At 42.6% G+C, this 18,117-nt stretch overlaps 2 protein-coding genes across 10 annotated transcripts in view; one reads left to right on the top strand and one right to left on the bottom strand.

Annotated features, from left to right (window-relative positions):
- Braf (B-Raf proto-oncogene, serine/threonine kinase) overlaps positions 1–7,571 on the top strand; it is a 139,238-nt gene extending 131,667 nt beyond the window's left edge. For all 7 annotated transcript variants that reach the window (XM_013353267.2, XM_013353268.2, XM_026788541.1 and 4 more), the window contains one exon: positions 901–7,571. In XM_013353267.2, coding sequence (XP_013208721.1) covers positions 901–923 — 23 coding nt within the window. In that variant the 3' untranslated portion in view covers positions 924–7,571. The remainder of the gene's footprint in view (positions 1–900) is intronic.
- A 3,950-nt stretch (positions 7,572–11,521) lies between these two features.
- On the bottom strand, positions 11,522–17,360 carry Ndufb2 (NADH:ubiquinone oxidoreductase subunit B2). 3 transcript variants are annotated; one of them, XM_005365861.3, is made up of 4 exons: positions 17,205–17,360; positions 13,948–14,092; positions 12,443–12,545; positions 11,522–11,605 (listed from the first exon to the last, which is right to left on the bottom strand). In XM_005365861.3, exons 1-3 carry the CDS (start codon positions 17,300–17,302, stop codon positions 12,471–12,473), a joined length of 318 nt encoding a protein of 105 aa, XP_005365918.1. In that variant the 5' UTR covers positions 17,303–17,360; the 3' UTR covers positions 11,522–11,605; positions 12,443–12,470. The 3 variants fall into 3 exon arrangements, with proteins under 3 accessions (XP_005365918.1, XP_005365917.1, XP_005365916.1); XM_005365860.3 differs by having other exon boundaries at positions 11,526–11,605; positions 12,447–12,545; XM_005365859.3 differs by having other exon boundaries at positions 11,529–11,605; positions 12,469–12,545; positions 17,205–17,358.
- Positions 17,361–18,117: the final 757 nt, after the last annotated feature.

The following is an 18,117-nucleotide window of genomic DNA, read 5'->3' as shown; positions in this document are numbered from 1 at the left end:
GGGTTTCTCTGTAGCTTTGGAGCCTGCCCTGGAACTCCCTTGGTAGACCAGGCTGGCCTCGAACTCACAGAGATCCGCCTGCCTCTGCTTCCCGAGTGCTGGGATTACAGGCGTGTGCCACCACCGCCCGGCCTTAATTTTTATTTTTAAGTTGTGTGATTTTGGGCAAGTTTCCTGACCACTCTGAACCCCAACTTGTCCACCTGTTAAACAGATTCCTTGTACAGCCCAGGCTGACCTGGAACTCTGAATTTTCTTACCACTACCTGCCAAGTGCTGGGATTACAAGCATTATCCACTAGGTGTAGCTTCCTTCTTTGGCCTTTTGGCTCAACAGTGCCTTGGTTAGTTACTCATTAAGAAGAATATTTGATGGAAAGAATGTCTATAGTCCAGTTAGTTGTATTTAAAGTAGGAAATCAAACCTTAATTATTAAAACTTGTTTAGAGAGCTGAGAAAAATGGTGGTCCTGTAATCCCAGCATGAGGAAGAGGATGGCAAGATCAAGACCACCTTGCTAATCTTCTAAACATGTAAAGCATAAGGTTTAGTCCACCAGTCTAGAGCCAGGCAAGGAAGTACATACCTGCAATCCCAGTACTGAAGAGGCGAGGCAGAAAGATCCTGTCTGCCTGTGCTGTGAGTTTGAGGCTTGTCCTGCAGCATGACACCCAGCTGTGGAGCTCCCTGCAGCTTGTTACTGTCTGGATACAGTTGGGCTCTTCTTCACATGCCATGCACATGCACTTGTATTCTTTTCTGGATTCCAGTGACTTGGGGTTTAAACTAGTGACTGTGCTACAAGGTTTGTAATATCAGTGAAATTGAATTGAGGCTTTTTTGTCTTGAAGTTCTTTTGAGATAACTTTTTAAAATCAGCTCTTGTCCTCCCTCTACAGGAGAATTTGCAGCCTTCAAGTAGCCACTCCATCATGGCAGCATCTGCTCTTTATTTCTTAAGTCTTGTGTTCACACAATTTGTTAACATCAAAACACAGTTCTGTTCCTCAAATCTTTTTTTTTTAAAGATACAAAATTTTCAATGCATAAGCTCGTGTGGAACAGAATGGAATTTCCTATTCAACAAAAGAGGGAAGAATGTTTTAGGAACCAGAATTCTCTGCTGCCTGTGTTTCTTCTTCAACACAAAGATCACGTGCATACAAGTCTGCCCATTCCCAGGAAGAAAGAGGAGAAACCCTGAATTCTGCCCTTTTGGTGGTCAGGCATGATGGAAAGAATTTGCTGCTGCAGCTTGGGAAATTTGCTATGGAAAGTCTGCCAGTCAACTTTGCCCTTCTAACCACCAGATCAGTTTGTGCCTGGTCATCTGATGGGGCAGTTTCCAACACCAAGCATCATTCTTGCCTATTCTGGGATTATGTTGTGGAGCGCTTTCCCTATCCACCACTGTTAATTTCTGAGGGATGGAGTAAATGCAGCATACCCTTTGTGTAGCACCTGGTCAGTCTTCAACAGAGGTTATCACAGTGAAGCTCTTTAAATTTAGTGGAGGGTGAGAGGTGAGGAGGGACTGCTCTGGGGACCGAGAAAAGGGGATGCTGCATCTTCCTCACCTCCTGCTCTCTCACCTTGGGTTGCCTTGCTCCCTGGGCTTTGCCTAACCACTCGGGCTGGACAGTGCTGGCACACATTGCCTTCTTTTCTCATTGGGTCCAGCAATGGAGGTGAGGGTTAGGGGATTGTTTCCTCCACAATGTAGCAAATTCTCAGGAAAATACAGTCCATATCTTCCTCTCAGTTCTTCCAGTCACCAAATACTTACATGGCTGCCTTGTCCAGAGCACAAACTGCCATGGACAGCATCTAATTAAAAGCCTACAAAACTGCTTACTGACAGTTTTGAATGTGAGAAATTAGTGTAATTTAAATGTAAGGTACAGATTTTAATTTCTGAGTTTCTTCTATTTTTATTTAAAAAAATAATTTTCAGGTTTAATTGGATTAAAAGAATACTTCCCACCAGAATATATATCCTGAAAATTATATTTTTGTTAATTGTAAGCAACTTTTAAAGAATGATTATTATCCTTTTCTTTACCTAAAATTATGGGGAGTCTTAGCATAATGACAGTTATTTATACTTTTTAAATTAATGGTACTTGCTGGATCCACACTAACATCTTTGCTAGCAATCCCATTGTTTATTCCAACTTAACGCCTACACTACATCCTACATCCTCTTTCTAGTCTTTTATCTATAATATGCAACCTAAAATAAAAATGGTGGTGTCTCCATTCATTCTCCTTCTTCCTTTTTTCCCCAAGCCTGGTCTTCAAAAGGTTGGGTAACTTAGAAGCTGAGTTCCCTAGACAGAAATAGAACTGTTAGGGACATTGGAGTTAAAGGAAGGTGTGAGGCCTGTCATCAATTGTTTATATAGAACCCTAAATCTGAACTTTGCACAGATCAAAGTTATAACCTAGTTACAACTTCCTTTGGCCTTTATTAAAGGGTAATTTAAGAAAATCACTAGTAGCAAAGAAAGTGACTAGATGTATTAATGGCTTCTACCTTTCTTATCCAGGAATCTTGAATTTAGAAATGCAAATTAAAAGAGATGTACTTAGCAACTACACTATAGCCAAGAACTTTAAAAAAAAAAAAACCTATAGAATCTAAAATAAAATGGAGTTTTAAATTATTTTCAAATTATAACTGATCCCACTATATATTTAAGCCTCCTCAAAACAGATGATTTTTTGCGAAAATATCTGTAATCAAAGGAAGGCCTATCAAAAATTTTATGAATCCCCCGTAAACTGGAAAATATTCTGAACTTATTAATCAGCAGCAATGCATTTTTAAGTCTTTCATGGGCAGGACAGTATCTTAAAAACCTTAGAAACTGAGATGAAAATGATTCCTACAGATATGAAAAATAGCCTCTGCGTATGCTATGCCACATTTGAAAGACATTGTCACCCTTTTAAATGCTTCTTAGCATGGCTTTGTTGCCTTTGCCCAGGATTACTAGAAAGAGCTAGGCTTTGGCCATTGATGCACATTTAGGTCCTGCTGAGGAGTTGGAGCCTCCTTGGTGCATTGCCACCTCCTTACTGGAAGAGGGGGCCAGCACCCTTAAGGCTGGAGCTTAGCATGTGAGTGGTCTAGACACAATGAGAAGAGTTCCTTCTTCCTTTCATTTTAGTGTAGGTTGCTATCTCACTTGAAAAGGGAAAGTAATGTTGATAGTAAATGAAGCTGTGCCCAGAAGCCAGGCTCAGGGTATTGAGAGATTTTTTTTAAAATAGAGAATATAAAAAGTAGAAATAAATATTTAAACCTTTCTTATTTTCTATCAAATAGTTTTCTTGTTTACAAACAACATGAAAAAGGTTTCCTTTATGGTTTTTTTTCTTTATTTTTTTATGCTTAGACTGCAGAGAATCTTGTTGAGCTCCTAAGAAAAGACAAGGAAGTCCTTGTTTGTGCAGAGCACTTTATGAGTAAGTATAGACAGAATGTGGCTGCTTTTCTCATCTTATAAGGCTGTAGCTGTCGGTCCAGAAGTGGTTGCGGTGCCTCCTGAGATCTTTTTTGTTTGGGTTAGGAGTGGAGTCTTGGAAAAGATTGAGAACAACTATGTAAAATTGTTTTTTAAGTATGTAGTATTCCTGATGGACTTTTCATCATTAAGCTACAGGACCCAAACTTTTGCCACTGAGATATTATTAACCTTGAAATGTAGTTTAGAGAAGGAACTTGTGAATAGTATATCCAGTGTGATCCTTTATACTTATATGCATCTTCAACGAAGATTGTTTAACTGTCAGATTCTGGTTCCTGAACAGCCCATCTCTTAAGTATATACGAGGTCTGGGAAGGCGTAATGAGGCATCCTAAAAGATGATCCGATATAAACTGTATGCTAGATTTTTGCTGGTACGGGAGAAAGCATTATGTAAAGATGTAATTCAGGACTTGAGCACTGTCCACCAGAAACCTTGTAAATACTTCCTTGGTCTTGGTGCAGTCCCACTTTTTTATCATGTGATGTCTTGTACTTGTCAGGCACTGTCAGAGCTGCTGTGTGTCCTTCAGATCTCACCTGTCCCCGTCACACATCCACCTCCCGGCCTCTTGCAAACCTCAGCATCTAGCTTTAGTTGGAAATGCAGTGCAGGGATCAGGTGACCTCTTCAAAAACTACCTCCTCAGAATGAGGTAATGCACAGTTATTTATTTTAAAGTGTGAAAAGTCAGGAGCTCTAGAACATGAAGATGATACAAGATTTTAACGTTTATGTGTACTTGTAGTTGAATACTTGTTTTGTCCTAAAGGGCATTATACATTTAAGCAGTGATACTGTTTAAAATTTTCTTTAAAGGTGTAGCTGAGAGTATCTACTGTTGGAATTGGTACCAGAGTCTGCTTAATGTATTCCAGAATCTTAACCTTAAATCAGTCGCATGAAGTTAAATAGTTACAGTAACACTTTGCTAACAATGATAAAATTCTACTTTTCAGTAGTAGGTTTGGCAAAACAGTACACCTTCATAGTAAGTTGGCCACAGCTTTGTCACACACAGAGATGTTCATCTAAAGAGACTGCCCAGCTAAGAGGGTAGAAGGATACCCTTTTTATAAGATTCTCTTCTTTGTCCAAGCTGGCATTGTCAGTGCTGTAATACCCGCACCTTGACCAGCAGGTGTCAACCAATAAGCTACTTTTAAAACCATAGCCAGAGATGGAAAGTTCACTGTGAGTAGAAACAGCAGGTAACTTACAGGAGTGAGACAGTGTAGGGAAGCTCTAGAAAAATACCTTGACAATTTGCCAAATGATCTTACTGTGCCTTCATGATGCAATAAAAAAGCTAACATTTTAGCAGAAATCAGTGAGTTATGAAGAGAACAGCCAGTCTGGTTTAACTCAGCTGTGTTAATATTTTTTAGAGTGCAATTTAGACTGCGAAGATAAATGCACTGAAGAGTTTATAGCCAAAATCACATTTAAAAAATGAGAAAATGGTAAATTTTCAATGAACAAAATTATTTTTTTAAAGCGCATAATCCCTAGTATAGCCAGAAATATTTACCACATAGAGCAAATAGGTTTAAAATACAGTTCAGTGACATTTCTAGAGAAACTTTTTCTACTCTCATAGGCTCTTCAAAGCATGGAACTTTTATACACGTTTGACATTTTAAGATACTGCTGTAGTTTAGTTTTGAAGTAGTTTGTGCTGGGCAGCAATCATGTACTAACTCAGTAAGAAAAACACATTGTAGGTCTGATTTGTTTCCAAAGAAATGCTGCCAACCTAGACACCGAGTGTTCAAAGCTTGAAGTGTGAACTTACCTACCAAGACCAGTTTGCAAACAAAGTTGGCTAGTGCTGCTGACTGCTCTAGTGCATGGTGGAAGACAGGGTGGTCTCTGCGAGTGTCTTTTGTAAAGGGACATTGGAATAGTCAAAGACTTGGCTAGTGCAGTGCATGTAAACTGGACACTCCATGCTGTGGTCTTTGCATCCTCTCTCCTTACTATCCCCAACGTCCTTTAGCTGTTTCACTCAGATTCCAAGATGAGTTACTGATGCCGGAAGGGACTGAAGTGGTCAGTGTGTTTGTGGTCCATATTGCTAACTCTGGTATAGTTGAAGATGCTGGCCAGATGTTTGTTACATCAGTACACCAGACAATAACTTAAATACTTTCAGATAACTTATTTCTACTTCCATTTGGGCAGAGACATTTAAATTGAAATTCAGGCCTAATTTTTGTCATTTGAGAGGAAAAATTAACAGTTCCTCCTATGAGGTATTTTTGAGGTAGAACCTGAAGTCCTAATCTGTCTTTCCCCACTGGGGTTTGCAGCAAGGATTCTACCACTGAACCACATTTCCTAGTATGTAAAATGTTAACAGTTAAAAATCTCTAAAATCTCTCTCTCCCTCTCCCCCCTCTCCTTCTCCCCCCCCCCCCATCCCTCTCTCTCTCTTAGGGACACCTAGCTATCACCTTATTAAAGTAATAAAGGTGGAGCCTTTATTTCAGTCTTCACAACTCTGTGTCCCTCTTATTACTCCATTTGTGTCACTAAACTGTTTACTTTTATTTAGCTGTTTTGAATAGTTGCAGTGATATAACCAGTTGTGCATGAGGACAACAGCCAGTGTGTTGTTTTTTGTGGTGCATTTTTTGTAAAGAATTCTGTAGATTGAAGTGCTCTTTGAAAACAGAACTGAAATATTTATTCTTGTTAGTATCGAAAAATGTTTTGTGCACTCATTTGCTTTTCCTGGCAGGCTGAGTACATTCTCCAGCACCCATGATTGCTGGTTCCCATCTCCAGTGTACACAGGGAGACAGGCGGGAAGCACATGGAAGAGTGTGTTTACAGAGCTGGGATGGGGATTATGAGTGAGTTACTTAGTCCTATTTTTGCCTTGAAAATCACTGTTCTAAGACTTTTGAACCCATGTGTGTTTGGCTGGGCTGAGTTACATAGGAAGAAACTGCAGGCTAACATAAGCAAACAAAGCTCACGGACTAGGCACAAATGGAAGGAAATGGACCAAAATATGGTAGGGTGACACTTAAAATCTGGGACTTAGGGAAGAACTCAAGGTGGGAGATGAACTGTAGTCACCTGAAATACAATGTAAGAGTGCAATAAGTGTGCTTCTTATTCTAAGCTGTGAACTTTTTAAATCATTCCTTTCTAATACATTTAACGTATGTTCCATTGCTGACTAGAACCAGCTATGTGAACATATACCTTTTTAGTCATGTTAATTACCAATATAAGTGGCTAACCTTGATGTCCTATTTATCTTCATGTTGTATTAGTTTACATACCAGGTATATGTGTGTATGCTGTACTCTTCCTCCCTTTATTTGAAAATACTTTGGGTCATTTCCTTTGGCCATGCCACAATACAGCTTTGGTTTGGCTTTGTCACCTTATTTGAAGGACTGTGTCCCAGTAGCAGAGTTTATGGTATTCCCATTGTTGGGTGTACTTCTGATCCTTTGCTTCTCCAGCACCTGCATCTCCTAAGGTAGTCACACAACTAACTAATCAGGGGACGGACTTCACCATTCATCCTGTCTCTCGGATTCTATTAAATAGACCATTCTCTGGCTTTAGACCAGGAAAGAGGAGACAACCCTAGCCATCTACCAAGCCTCACCCTAAACGGTTGTATGTACTTCTTGGTCTGAGGACAAGTCTCCAATAAGGGAGAGGGAAGGGAAATGCTTCATGTTTGAACTACAGTGAGTTACAGCTCCGTTTCACCACCCAAACCTATGGCAATCTGCACCCATCCCTCCTGTCTGTAACTGCCAGAGGTTTGGGTTTGTGTCACTTCAGTTCCACTCAAGCATTGGAAAGGTTTTCTGGAGTCTGGGGTGTGCCCAGGGAAAAGGCGGGGACTTTTTCATTATCCACAGACCTCTCTATACCTGCTTTGCAAAAATTATAATGGAGTAACTATTTTTAAAGCTTATTTTTCAATTCATAAGAAAAAGACGTTTATTTTCAATCAAATGAATGATGTCTCCCTATTACCCCTTATTCCTCAATGTCTGCTTGATTTTTTTCTTTTCTATACCTACTTCCTATTACTTTAGTTCTTTTCCTGCTCAGATCCCTTCATTTGTACTTTGGAGTTTTCTCATGTAAATTTGTATAATGGAAAATATTGTTCAGTTTGGATAGAAAGCATGGAGAATTAAATAAAAAGATAGCTGAAAATCAAATTGAAGAAATTTATTTCTGTGTAAAGTTATTTAAAAACTCTGTATTATAAAAAGGCCAAAAAAAGTGCTATGTAATTGATGTGAATATGCAAATACTGCTATAATAAAGATTGACTGCATGGAGAAATCTAAGATTATTTTTCTAGCACTGACATCTAATAGTAGTAATCACTGGCTACTGACAATCCAGGCTAAAAATGCACATTTTGTTTCAAAATGTTGATCACTTCTTGATGGGTAGAAGTTAAAGTTGGCCAGATGCCTACATGGTCTAGCCAACTTATAATTGTCTTTTTACCAAGTTTTGGTGATGGCCCTCACAGACAGTATAGTATTGTGTGACCTGCTTCTCTGGCTTAAAGTAACAGTTCTCTGTGTGACTACTTACTTGAAAGTAGAACTTAAGAGCTGGGTGGTGGTGGCGCACACCTTTAATCCTAGCACTTGGGAGGCAGAGGCAGGCGGATTTCTATGAATTTGAGGTCAGCCTGGTCTACAGAATGAGTTCCAGGACAGCCAGGCTGTTACAGAGAAACCCTGTCTCAAAAAGCCAAAACACAAAAACCTTTGTGATACAACTCAGTTACATAAACACATCTGAAACTGAACTCCTGTTTTCAGTGCTGGTTCCCAGATGAATCTCCTTTATTTTGAAGAATACCTGAGATATCTTCAGACAAGACATATCAAACACTAGAAGGTTTCCAGAAGAAAAAAAAAAGATAACTTTAAAACGCCACACCTAGAAACCCTCCAAGAACAGTCTAAAAGGACAAAAAAAATTGCCCGGAAGAGTGCAGGCTTTAAGGGCTGCTTCTGACCTTCCCACCTCTCTTGTTTACAAAGACATAGCTATCTACCAAGCTTCACCCTAAAATTTACTTTGGCATGCATTGAAGCCAGTAAGAGCTGATAAACTTGCTTAGGTTTTTTTTGTTGTTGTTGTTCTTTGGTTTTGGGTGTTTTGTAAAAGAGTTGTTCTTGAAGAGGAATGGACCACATCTGGGGAAAGTTTACAGATTAGTCTCTCTATGTGGTGCTTCCCTGTGAAAATCAGACCAGGATTCCAGGGTGGCCATAAGCCTAGTTTAGATAAAATATTCTAAAAATACTCACTGCAAACAGTAGATAGCTATTTCTGTTTAGAGAAGCAGTTCTTAACCTGGGGCCAAATGACCCTTTTATATAGAGGGTACCTAAGATCGTCAGAAAATACAGTTATTTACATTATTTTGTAAGAGTAGCAAAATTACAATGATAAAGTGAAACACATTAGTAAAAACTCAGAGAGAAATTGGGTTTCAACCTGAAGAGCAATGTAGCCAGCCACTGGCTCTTAGCTCTACCTCAGTCCAAATGATGATCCTGCCAGGAATCTCTCCTCCCTGTTTTATAATCCTCTCTAGGGCTGGGATTAAAGGTGTGTACCGCCTGGTTTCTATGGCAACTAGTATGGCTACTGAGATTAAAGGTGTGTGTTACCACTGCCTGGTCTGTCAGGCTGACCAGTGTGGCTGTTTTACTTTCCTGATCCCCGGGTAAGCTTTATTAAAATACAATTGAAATGCCACTACAATGAAGTAGCAACAAAAATAATGTCAAGGGTCACAGCATTAGGAGAGCTGAGAACCACTATAGAGACCTATGCTTTGTGCTAAGCATAACTCTAAGCTACTTTACAAATAGAGAAATTAAGACACAAGATGAAAAAAAGTACTTTGCCCACACTCGGCAAGTACAGGACAAGACTTAGGATCAGATCTGGCCAATTTAACTCTAGAGCTTGGGATGCTTTATCTCTGAAACTGTACGTCACAACCCACAAGTGGGTAGTAAAATCAGTTTGGGATGTCTCCACTGGCTGTGGATTTTTTTGTTTGTTTGATTTTTCAAGACAGGGTTTCTCTGTGTAGCCCTGGCTCTCCTGGAACTCACTTGGTAGACCAGACTGGCCTCAAACTCAACAGAGATCTGCCTGCTTTTGCCTCCTGAGTACTGGGATTAAAGGCGTCCACCACCAAGCGTGGTTACACTAGCCATGTTTTAAGTCCACACACTAGAAAAAACAGGAAGCACTGTTTGGGAATTTTGAGTCGTATAGAAACTAAGGTTTGACTTTAAAAAAAAAAAAAAAAAAACCTGACTACAGCCAAGACCTCAGTTCTGGCTTGGCAAATTTCCAACCCATCTACCCATAACTCAACTTCATCTTATGAGACAAATAACACTGTGGAAAGTTAATGAGATAACACATGCTCTTAACAGTGTCTGGCCTGTGCTGCAATTTGCTGTGAATTTCCATTCTGTTACCATCAAACAAATGCTATACTTAATGCTTCTGTGGGACCCTCTTCCATCTAAATATTTCCTCAGGTATATACAGTCATGTAGAAGGCCTTTCTTTGAGCAGGTTCATCTGGCTTGCATCAGTTTTCCAGCCCAAACATGGAAATGAGGATTCCAACATTCTTCTAAACAAAAGAATGTATTTAAAATTACCTATTAAGCAATTCCTTGCTTCTAAGGAAAAGAACTAGGGATTAGCCTGCTTAAACTCACTGTTGTAGACTATGTTCTCGGTGTCTTTACCGACATAAGGAGACGGGAAAAGCACAGCCCACCCTCACAGATGTGAAGCGCCCCCAGTGCCACAGTGGGGTTACTGTGGCTGTCAGAAAAGCACAACTGCTCTAGTTGTTTCAGCTTCTGCTGCTACTGTGACCTCTGGAAACTGAAGAAAAGGTAGAAAATTCTATGTTATAGGAAACCCTATCGTAGTCCATCTTGAAGCCTGCCAACAAGTTGGTCAGGATAGTTATGTCAAACACAACCGGCAACCGTTAACATCTAGTCCCATCCTCTCCTTACTCGTTCACAGCCACGTGAAGCCGTTTCTCACACAGAACTTGGTCTTCACCTAGGGCAGGAGTCACCGTGTTCCTAAACACACTTCCTATAAACCCTGCTTACTCAGAGCACAGCCAAACGCCTTAGTACATCATCCAGTAGGCTTCTTTCACAGCTCTGAGCAAATCTCAGAGTACTGACTTACCTACCACCTCTCTCTCCTCTCTAAAGTTCTCTAAAAACAGTTCTTTTGTCTGTGTGACTTTGAGGAAGCTCTCAGTCTGTATCCCAGGCTGTCTCCAACTTAGAATCCTCTGGCCTCACTCTCCACAATGCTACCTCCCTAACCCCACCTCTAACAATCTTGGCACTGTACTCCCAAGGCCAAGGTGGTCAAAAACTTACTGAGTAGTTAAGTCTTCAAACTATGTTCCACCAGACTTTTCTTTGTGGATGGAAGAAAACACTTATCTCCTTTTAACTGTTGTTAGGTCACAGAAGGTGGAATACCCTGGAACAACATTTTGGGAAAAATAAAAAATCCTTACCCTCAGTCCTAAGAAATTCCTAGTCAGGCATGGCTTGAGTCCTGCAGGAGATACGGAAACGGTGGACTCTGCTGATGCCTACCCTCTGGGGCAACAATCAAGCTGCAGCAGCTTTAGGTCATATCACCTGTCCACACATGCAACTAAGGCATGAGCTGAGGAGGAGGCGTGGTACCTAAGTTATGCATAAACTGGGGTCAGACATAAGATAACCACTCACCAGTGTGTGATGCTAAGCAAAAAACTGTCTCCTTGTTCCTTAATAACCCCAAAGAAAGGACACCTATATCACAGGCGACTCAAGAGGATTGGCTGAAAGGGCACAAACCACTTAGCCCAGCAAGCAGTCAGAGAATAGAATAAAGGATAGCTGTCACCAGAAACATAACTCAGTTCCTCATTCTTGGCAAACCACTTTAATTTACAACTTTAAATATGAAGGCTGTAATTTCTTGAAACTTCTCACCTTGCTCCTGTAGGGAAAGAAAAGTAGGTAAGTTTTAAGAACTATTACATTTACTAATCCAAATTCATAATCTTATTTGTCCAATCATTCAAGCATTTCTTTTTAGCCCTGACTGAACAGCCTTTCAAGAAAGAAAGCAAAATTACCCTTTCTAGTCTAGTCGTTAAGGTGTTAATTCCATCTTCCCACTTGAACAGTAAAAGCAGGGCACGCTTATACAGCTACATACCATAAACTCTAACCACTATATTCCAGGAAATAGAACAGAACTGGTTTCTTTTGGCTTTGTTTTGTTTTTGTTATTGATGTTCTTTGTTTTGGTTTTTCAAAACAAGGTTTCTTTGTGTAGTTTTGGAGCCTGTCCTGGAACACAAGGCTGGCCTTGAACTCACAGAGTTACCTGCCTCTGCCTCCTAAGTGCTGGGATTCAAGGCGAGCACTACCACTGCCTGGCCGTTTGTTTGCTGGTCCCGACTCACTCTGTAGTGTTGTCTGATTCCTATCTTCTTGCCTCCACCTTCCAAGTGCTGGGATGACCAGGAACAGACCAGCAAACCTGGGTTTTCTTTGTTTAATGCTGGCAACGGAACCCAGGGCCCCGACCATACAGAATTCATCTTTACTCAAGGGGTGGATAGAAGCCAAAAACTGTAACCTAACTTTAAGACTACTTTTTTTGTTTTTAATATATGATGACTAGAAGATAATATGGGGATGCAGGCTAGCGATGCGAGAATGGTTAGGCAGACATTAGATAAGACCAGTGGCTTTTAGGATAAGCTTGTTTAAGGCCACTAAGAGTGCAAAACAAGTCAGAATTTAAAAACAGGACTTTCGGGCATACCTACTTGTACAGAGTTAAGTTTATACCTTCAGTCCTCGTCATCAGGAGGGATCCCCAATTCTTCATCTGTCCATTGTGAAGGATCTGGATATGAAAAGTGGCCCTGGTGACAACCAGTCAAAAGAAAACAAAGTCAAGAGTCTGTACTAATAATTGCAGCTGATCTTGAAAGAACAGCGTGCACTAATGACTATAGCCAGCACCTGTGATATATGAGCCCTGACTCTCCCTTAACCATTCAGTGGCGCAGCCTGCTTCAATCTACTCATTACACACAGTGGCTTGAAGTTTTAGAGGTGGCAGCGTAAGCCATTGAGTGTGTTCATGATGAAGAGTGGGAAGGGGTGGAGGCCACAGGCCTCATATGTACTCCTTGTCTGAGCAACAGCTCATAGTCCTGGCAAAACAAAATGTTTCCCATCCCTTACTCCTACGCAGTCTCTTCAGTCCCGACCTGGAGACCTATCTGACTTCAGCCTCACTTCTACTACCTACAGCCTCAAACGTATAGACCTCTGCCTGCCTCCTAAGTGCTGGGATTAAAGGCGTGCACCACCACCACCCAGGGAAAGGGGTATCTTGATAGAGGGGAGAAACCTGGTGCCAGGGAAACTCCCAGGAATTTACGAGGATGACCCCAGCTAAGACTCCTAGCAATAGTGGAGAGGGTACCTGAACCAGTCTTCCCCTGTAAACAGATTGGTGACTAACCTAATTGTCATCATAGAGCCTTTATCTAGTAACTGATGGAAGCACATGCAGAGATCCACAATGGAGCACTGGGTCAAGCTCCAGAGTCCAAGTGAAGAAAGGGAGGAACAATAAGCAAAAAGGTGAAGACCATGATGGGGATACCCAAAGAGACAGCTGAGCCAAGCTCACTGGAGCTCACGGACTCTAGACCGACAGCTAGGGAGCCTACACAGGACCGAACTCGGCCCTCTGCACATGGTTAACAGCTGCAGAGCTTAGTCTGTTTGTCGGGCCCCTAGCAGTGGGATCAGACCTGTCCCAATGCCTGAGCAGGCTTTTAGGAACCTATTCCCCATGTTGTGATGTCTCGCCCAGCCTTGATACAGAGAGAGGAGCTTGGTCCTGTCTCAGTCTGATATGCTACGCTTTATTGACTCCCATGGGAAGCCTGCCCCTCTCGGAAGGGAGTGAGTGGGTTGGAGGTAGACAGGAGGGGGGTGGAGGGAATAGAAAAAGAAGAGAGAAGGGAAACTGGTTGGTATGTAAAATAAATGAAAAAAATTTAATAGAAAAACCTGGCTCAAACAGAAAAGTTAAATGTGAAATTTAATCTACAAATGAAGATAAATGTTAACTCACCAATCATAAAAGAATGACTTCTAGTCCCCTCCCCACCTGGCAACCTAATGGAAACCAGACATCACTAGGTGACACGGCAATACAGTGTTCAGGGGTACACACAAGCTAAGCTAGCCATGACGCCTCCCTCCCCTGCTCTCAACTCAGGACTAGAACCATTCTCCCCCACTTACCAGCACAGCGTCCGAGTCATGCCAAAAGCGCCAGAGAATCCAGAACCACATGAGTGAGCTTAAGAACTCACCATAGATCACCTGTTTCCGGGTAAGCTGGGGAAATTCCCTGTACCTGGGCGGAATATGCACCCCACCGCCAGCACTAGGAGAAAAGACAATACAGAAAACAGCTTCTTACTGAGTTTCCAAAGCAGAAGGTCATCTCAGCCTTCACCTGCATCTTTAAAACCGAAGCTGGCACATCTCATCTACCCCAAAATACAGACTGGTTTTTCATTTGGCTTGCTTTAAACATGGAGACAGGAAAACTGGTTGAACTGACAAGAGGCCACGGTATGGTTTCATTTAGCGAATAGTCCCCATAATACACTGGAACAGTGATGACTATAGGGTGCTGCCCCCAACGTTGTTTAAAGGACTGGGAACCTGAAGTAACCTGTCCCCAAAAGAAAATGAAAATTACTTTTGTTCAGTTTAGTGATATACTTCAGAGACAGCATGCATCCTGGGCCCTAGTCTTTATCCAAGGACTATCACATAGAAGCCAAGCACCATAGCACAGGCCTGAAACCCTACACTTGGACAGTTGAGGCTGGAAGCTCAGTTCGACACTATCTACGTAGGAAGTTTAAAGTCATCCTGGGCTACACGAACTTGGGAAATCCTTTTTAAAACTCTAATAACTCTGAACAAAGCCAAAAAGCCGCAACAGTAAAACTGAATAAAACCAACTGGGTGTGGGGGACTCATTTAGGCACTCACTGGCAAACCGTGGCACACAATCCATAAGGGTAACACTTTTGTTTTGTTTTGTTTCTTTTTGTGTAGTCCTGGCTGTCCTGGCACTTGCTCTGCAGACCAGGCTGTCCTGGAACTCAGAGTTTTCAGAGATCCGCCTGCCTCTGCCTCCCAAGTGCTAGAATTAAAGACGTGCACCACCACCAGGCTAGGGCTATCCTTATTTAATTAGGACTCTGATCAGTATAGGTTGGTTCTAACTTAAATGATGTAATTTATACTTAATAAAGTTATTTCTATGTCCTGTTCAGCACAACCCATATGCTAATGCACAATCAGATATAAAAATTTACAGTGTGCCTATATAAAATACAACTTCAGTCCAGCAGAGCAAAAATGCACTATAATTTCTGGGAGGTTCATGTGTGATATTCCCATAGCTCCTCACCGTCCTCTGCCCTCTTCTTCCTAGCAGAGGACATCAAGTATCTTGCTCTATCAGTTCCTACCTCATTCCCTTGAGGTCTCCTCCCTCTGAACCTGGGGCTAGGACAGCAGCTAGCAAGGCCTGCCCAGGGATCCTCTCGACTCTGCCCCTTACAGCACTGGGGTTATATGTGCAGAAGGCAACTCCTGGCTTCTCCTCTGAGTGCTGGCATCCAGACTCAGGTCCTACAGCTCCTGCTCTTCAGCTCTGAAGTGAACTCTTCAGCCCTGATAGCTGTTGACAAGTTGGGGCTGATTTTTATTATTCTGTCTCATTCTAAAAGACTGCTGGCAGGTATTACTGAGTATTCGCCATGTGCAGGTACTACATGTAGGACCGTTATCTGTTAACGGAACTTTTGTAACTTTATGCAGATGCTGTGATTTGCTGTTTCCTAGACTGGACAACACATGGATTTTGACGACAAAGCCCAAGAACATTGCCTACAAGCAAATACATTAGTTATTTTTTTTTTTGAGTTTTTGTCTTTCATTTTATGGACCAAACTAAGATGTAACTCATGCGCTGGGGGTGCAACTCTATGGTACAGTGCTTGCCTAACATAGGTTCAGTCCCCAGTGGAAAAAAAAAAACAATACAGGGGGCTGGAGAGACGACTCAGCAGTTAAGAGTACTGGCTGGTCTTCTAGAGGTTTGAGTTTTATTCCCAGCAACCACATGGTGGCTCACAACCACCTATAATGGGATCTGGTAAAAGGCAAACCCGCAGATAGAGCACTCATATACTTAAATAAATCTTTTAAAAAATAGGATGCTAAATGAAATAAATAAAAAGTCCATTTTCGAGCATTACGAACCAAGCACAATTGCCTGGGAAGCAATTACTGAAGCTGACATTCACAGGGAGTCCATGCAGACAACTAGGAGACTCAGACTCCCACCCAAGAGATAGTCTAATCATTAGACCTCTGAATCAAGCCGTGGCCCCATAATAAATAGGTGAAATATTAATAAACCAACGGGAAAAAAACTAAAACTTGTCACCAGAGACCAAACCTCTGATGTGTCTGCACCCCAAATTCTATCTGAGTTGGACCTGTGTCGCCAAAAAACCAAGGCGAGCGCTGGAGACCTATTCCTGTAGTAGAGCATTTCCCTAATTGGAGGTAAGGGAAATCCAAGCTAAGGATTTAGAGTGAGCTTGGATTGGAGGCATCCTCAAGAGAATAAGAGAATTAAGACCTCAAAAGAACTCTAGACGGATTAATCCTGCCGGGATACAAGATCTGGGTCAAAAAAAAAAAAGAAAAAAAGAAAAAGAAAAGAAAAGAAAAAAGGGGGAAAAAAGAGTCTAATACAACAAAACAAGACGCTATGAGTTTTACAAATCTCCGGTGGAGAGAAAACAGAATGGGCATGAAACAGCATACAATACGGGATTTAAAGTGCCAAATTTAAAGCCCGGCGTCAGGGTGCACGCCTTTAATCTCAGCACTCGGGAGGCAAAAAGCAGGCATAATTTTACGGTTCGAGGTAACCCCGGTCTAAATAACGAGTTCTAGGCCAATCGATGCAAACTAGTGAGATCGTCTCAAATAAAGTGCCAGATTTTCAACGTAAACATGTGCCTACTGGGAAAAATAACGAACTTACTACCTTCCTGCCTTAAGGTCTCCCGTGACTGCCCAGGACTGTTAGGGAAAACCTCAGTCCTCCGAGGCACTCCGCGTCCAGTCCTAACTTGTCTCGGTGCCCACCCGTCTCCATGCGCTCCTGACCTCCACTCCCCTGCTGCGTGGAAAGTCTCAGTCAGGGGACTGTGCGTGGCTTATCATTCAGGTCCTAGTTCACGCATTTCTCTGGCATTCCCGTGCCATCCCATCGCCTCCACCCCACCGATCTCTCTAAAGCCAGTCTCGGTCCCTGCGGACTACAAGATCCGGCATTCCTCGGGGGCAGCGGAGCGCGCACCGACCCTCCCGGCAGCCTGCCTCAAGGTGACGGCGTCCGGACACCGGCGCTGGCGCAGTTCGAGCCAGCCGAGCCCTCACCCCCACCCGACACTCACTGACGGACTCCACCATGTCCAGCCGCCCGCGCTCGGCAGCCCCGGAGCAGGCGGCCTCCGACGCGACCGAAAGGTGCCAGCCGCGTCAGCGCAGACATAGCAGAGGCGAACGGAGAGCTAACTGCAGCTCTCCCACCCCTGAAGCGTCACTTCCCAAGTCCCGCCCTGTGACGTCACGGCGTCCACCTGGGCCAATGGTGGGCCACAAGGGACATGCTTAGGCGTACTTAGCTCCTACTTGGTGGATCTTGGAGGTTCCGGGCTACCGGGCGGATCGGCAGTCCTTCGGAAGGAGCTCGGGCTGTCCTCGTGACACAGCCTGGCAAGTTCTCCTGGCTGACCTTGCTGCTCCCTGCTTTGACTCATGTGGGCGGTGCCTTCATGCGTGTTCCTGCCACTATGGGCCCCGTGTTAACGGTCTAAGTCTTTCTGAACCATGCCAGTGTTGTTTCTGGATTGTTCTGAAATCTGATGACTAGCCAGGGTGTACAATCACACTACGTGGACCGGTGGCGGGTGGTATCAGGATCACCTGAGGAACCTAACCCTCAAATCTCGGAATAAGTAAGGCCAGGAATAGAGGTGAAGTTTCCTAAACAACTTGATCCTTAGCCAGCACAGGATTCAGTTTTGCCTCCCGTTGTTATTCTTGCAATAAGCAAGCAGAAAAACGAAAACATGAGGGCAGTCCATTTAAGACCAGCGGCCACCAGGATGGTAACAAACCTGAGAACTGACCTCAATTGTAATAATGGAATCGCAGAGGAAGCTGTAGCACAAATATAAGCACATTTCCATCTCTGTGTAGATGCGCGCAGTCACACAAGTGCACTAACTCTCCTCTTGGGAGGAGGGAAACATGAATATTCGAGCTCGGTCCCTTAAAACAAGACTGCATTCCTGTTCTGAGTTA

This window comes from Microtus ochrogaster, unplaced genomic scaffold, assembly GCF_000317375.1.
Source record: "Microtus ochrogaster isolate Prairie Vole_2 unplaced genomic scaffold, MicOch1.0 UNK4, whole genome shotgun sequence".
Lineage (NCBI taxonomy): Eukaryota > Metazoa > Chordata > Mammalia > Rodentia > Cricetidae > Microtus > Microtus ochrogaster.
This window is presented reverse-complemented; position numbering and strand designations above follow the sequence as displayed.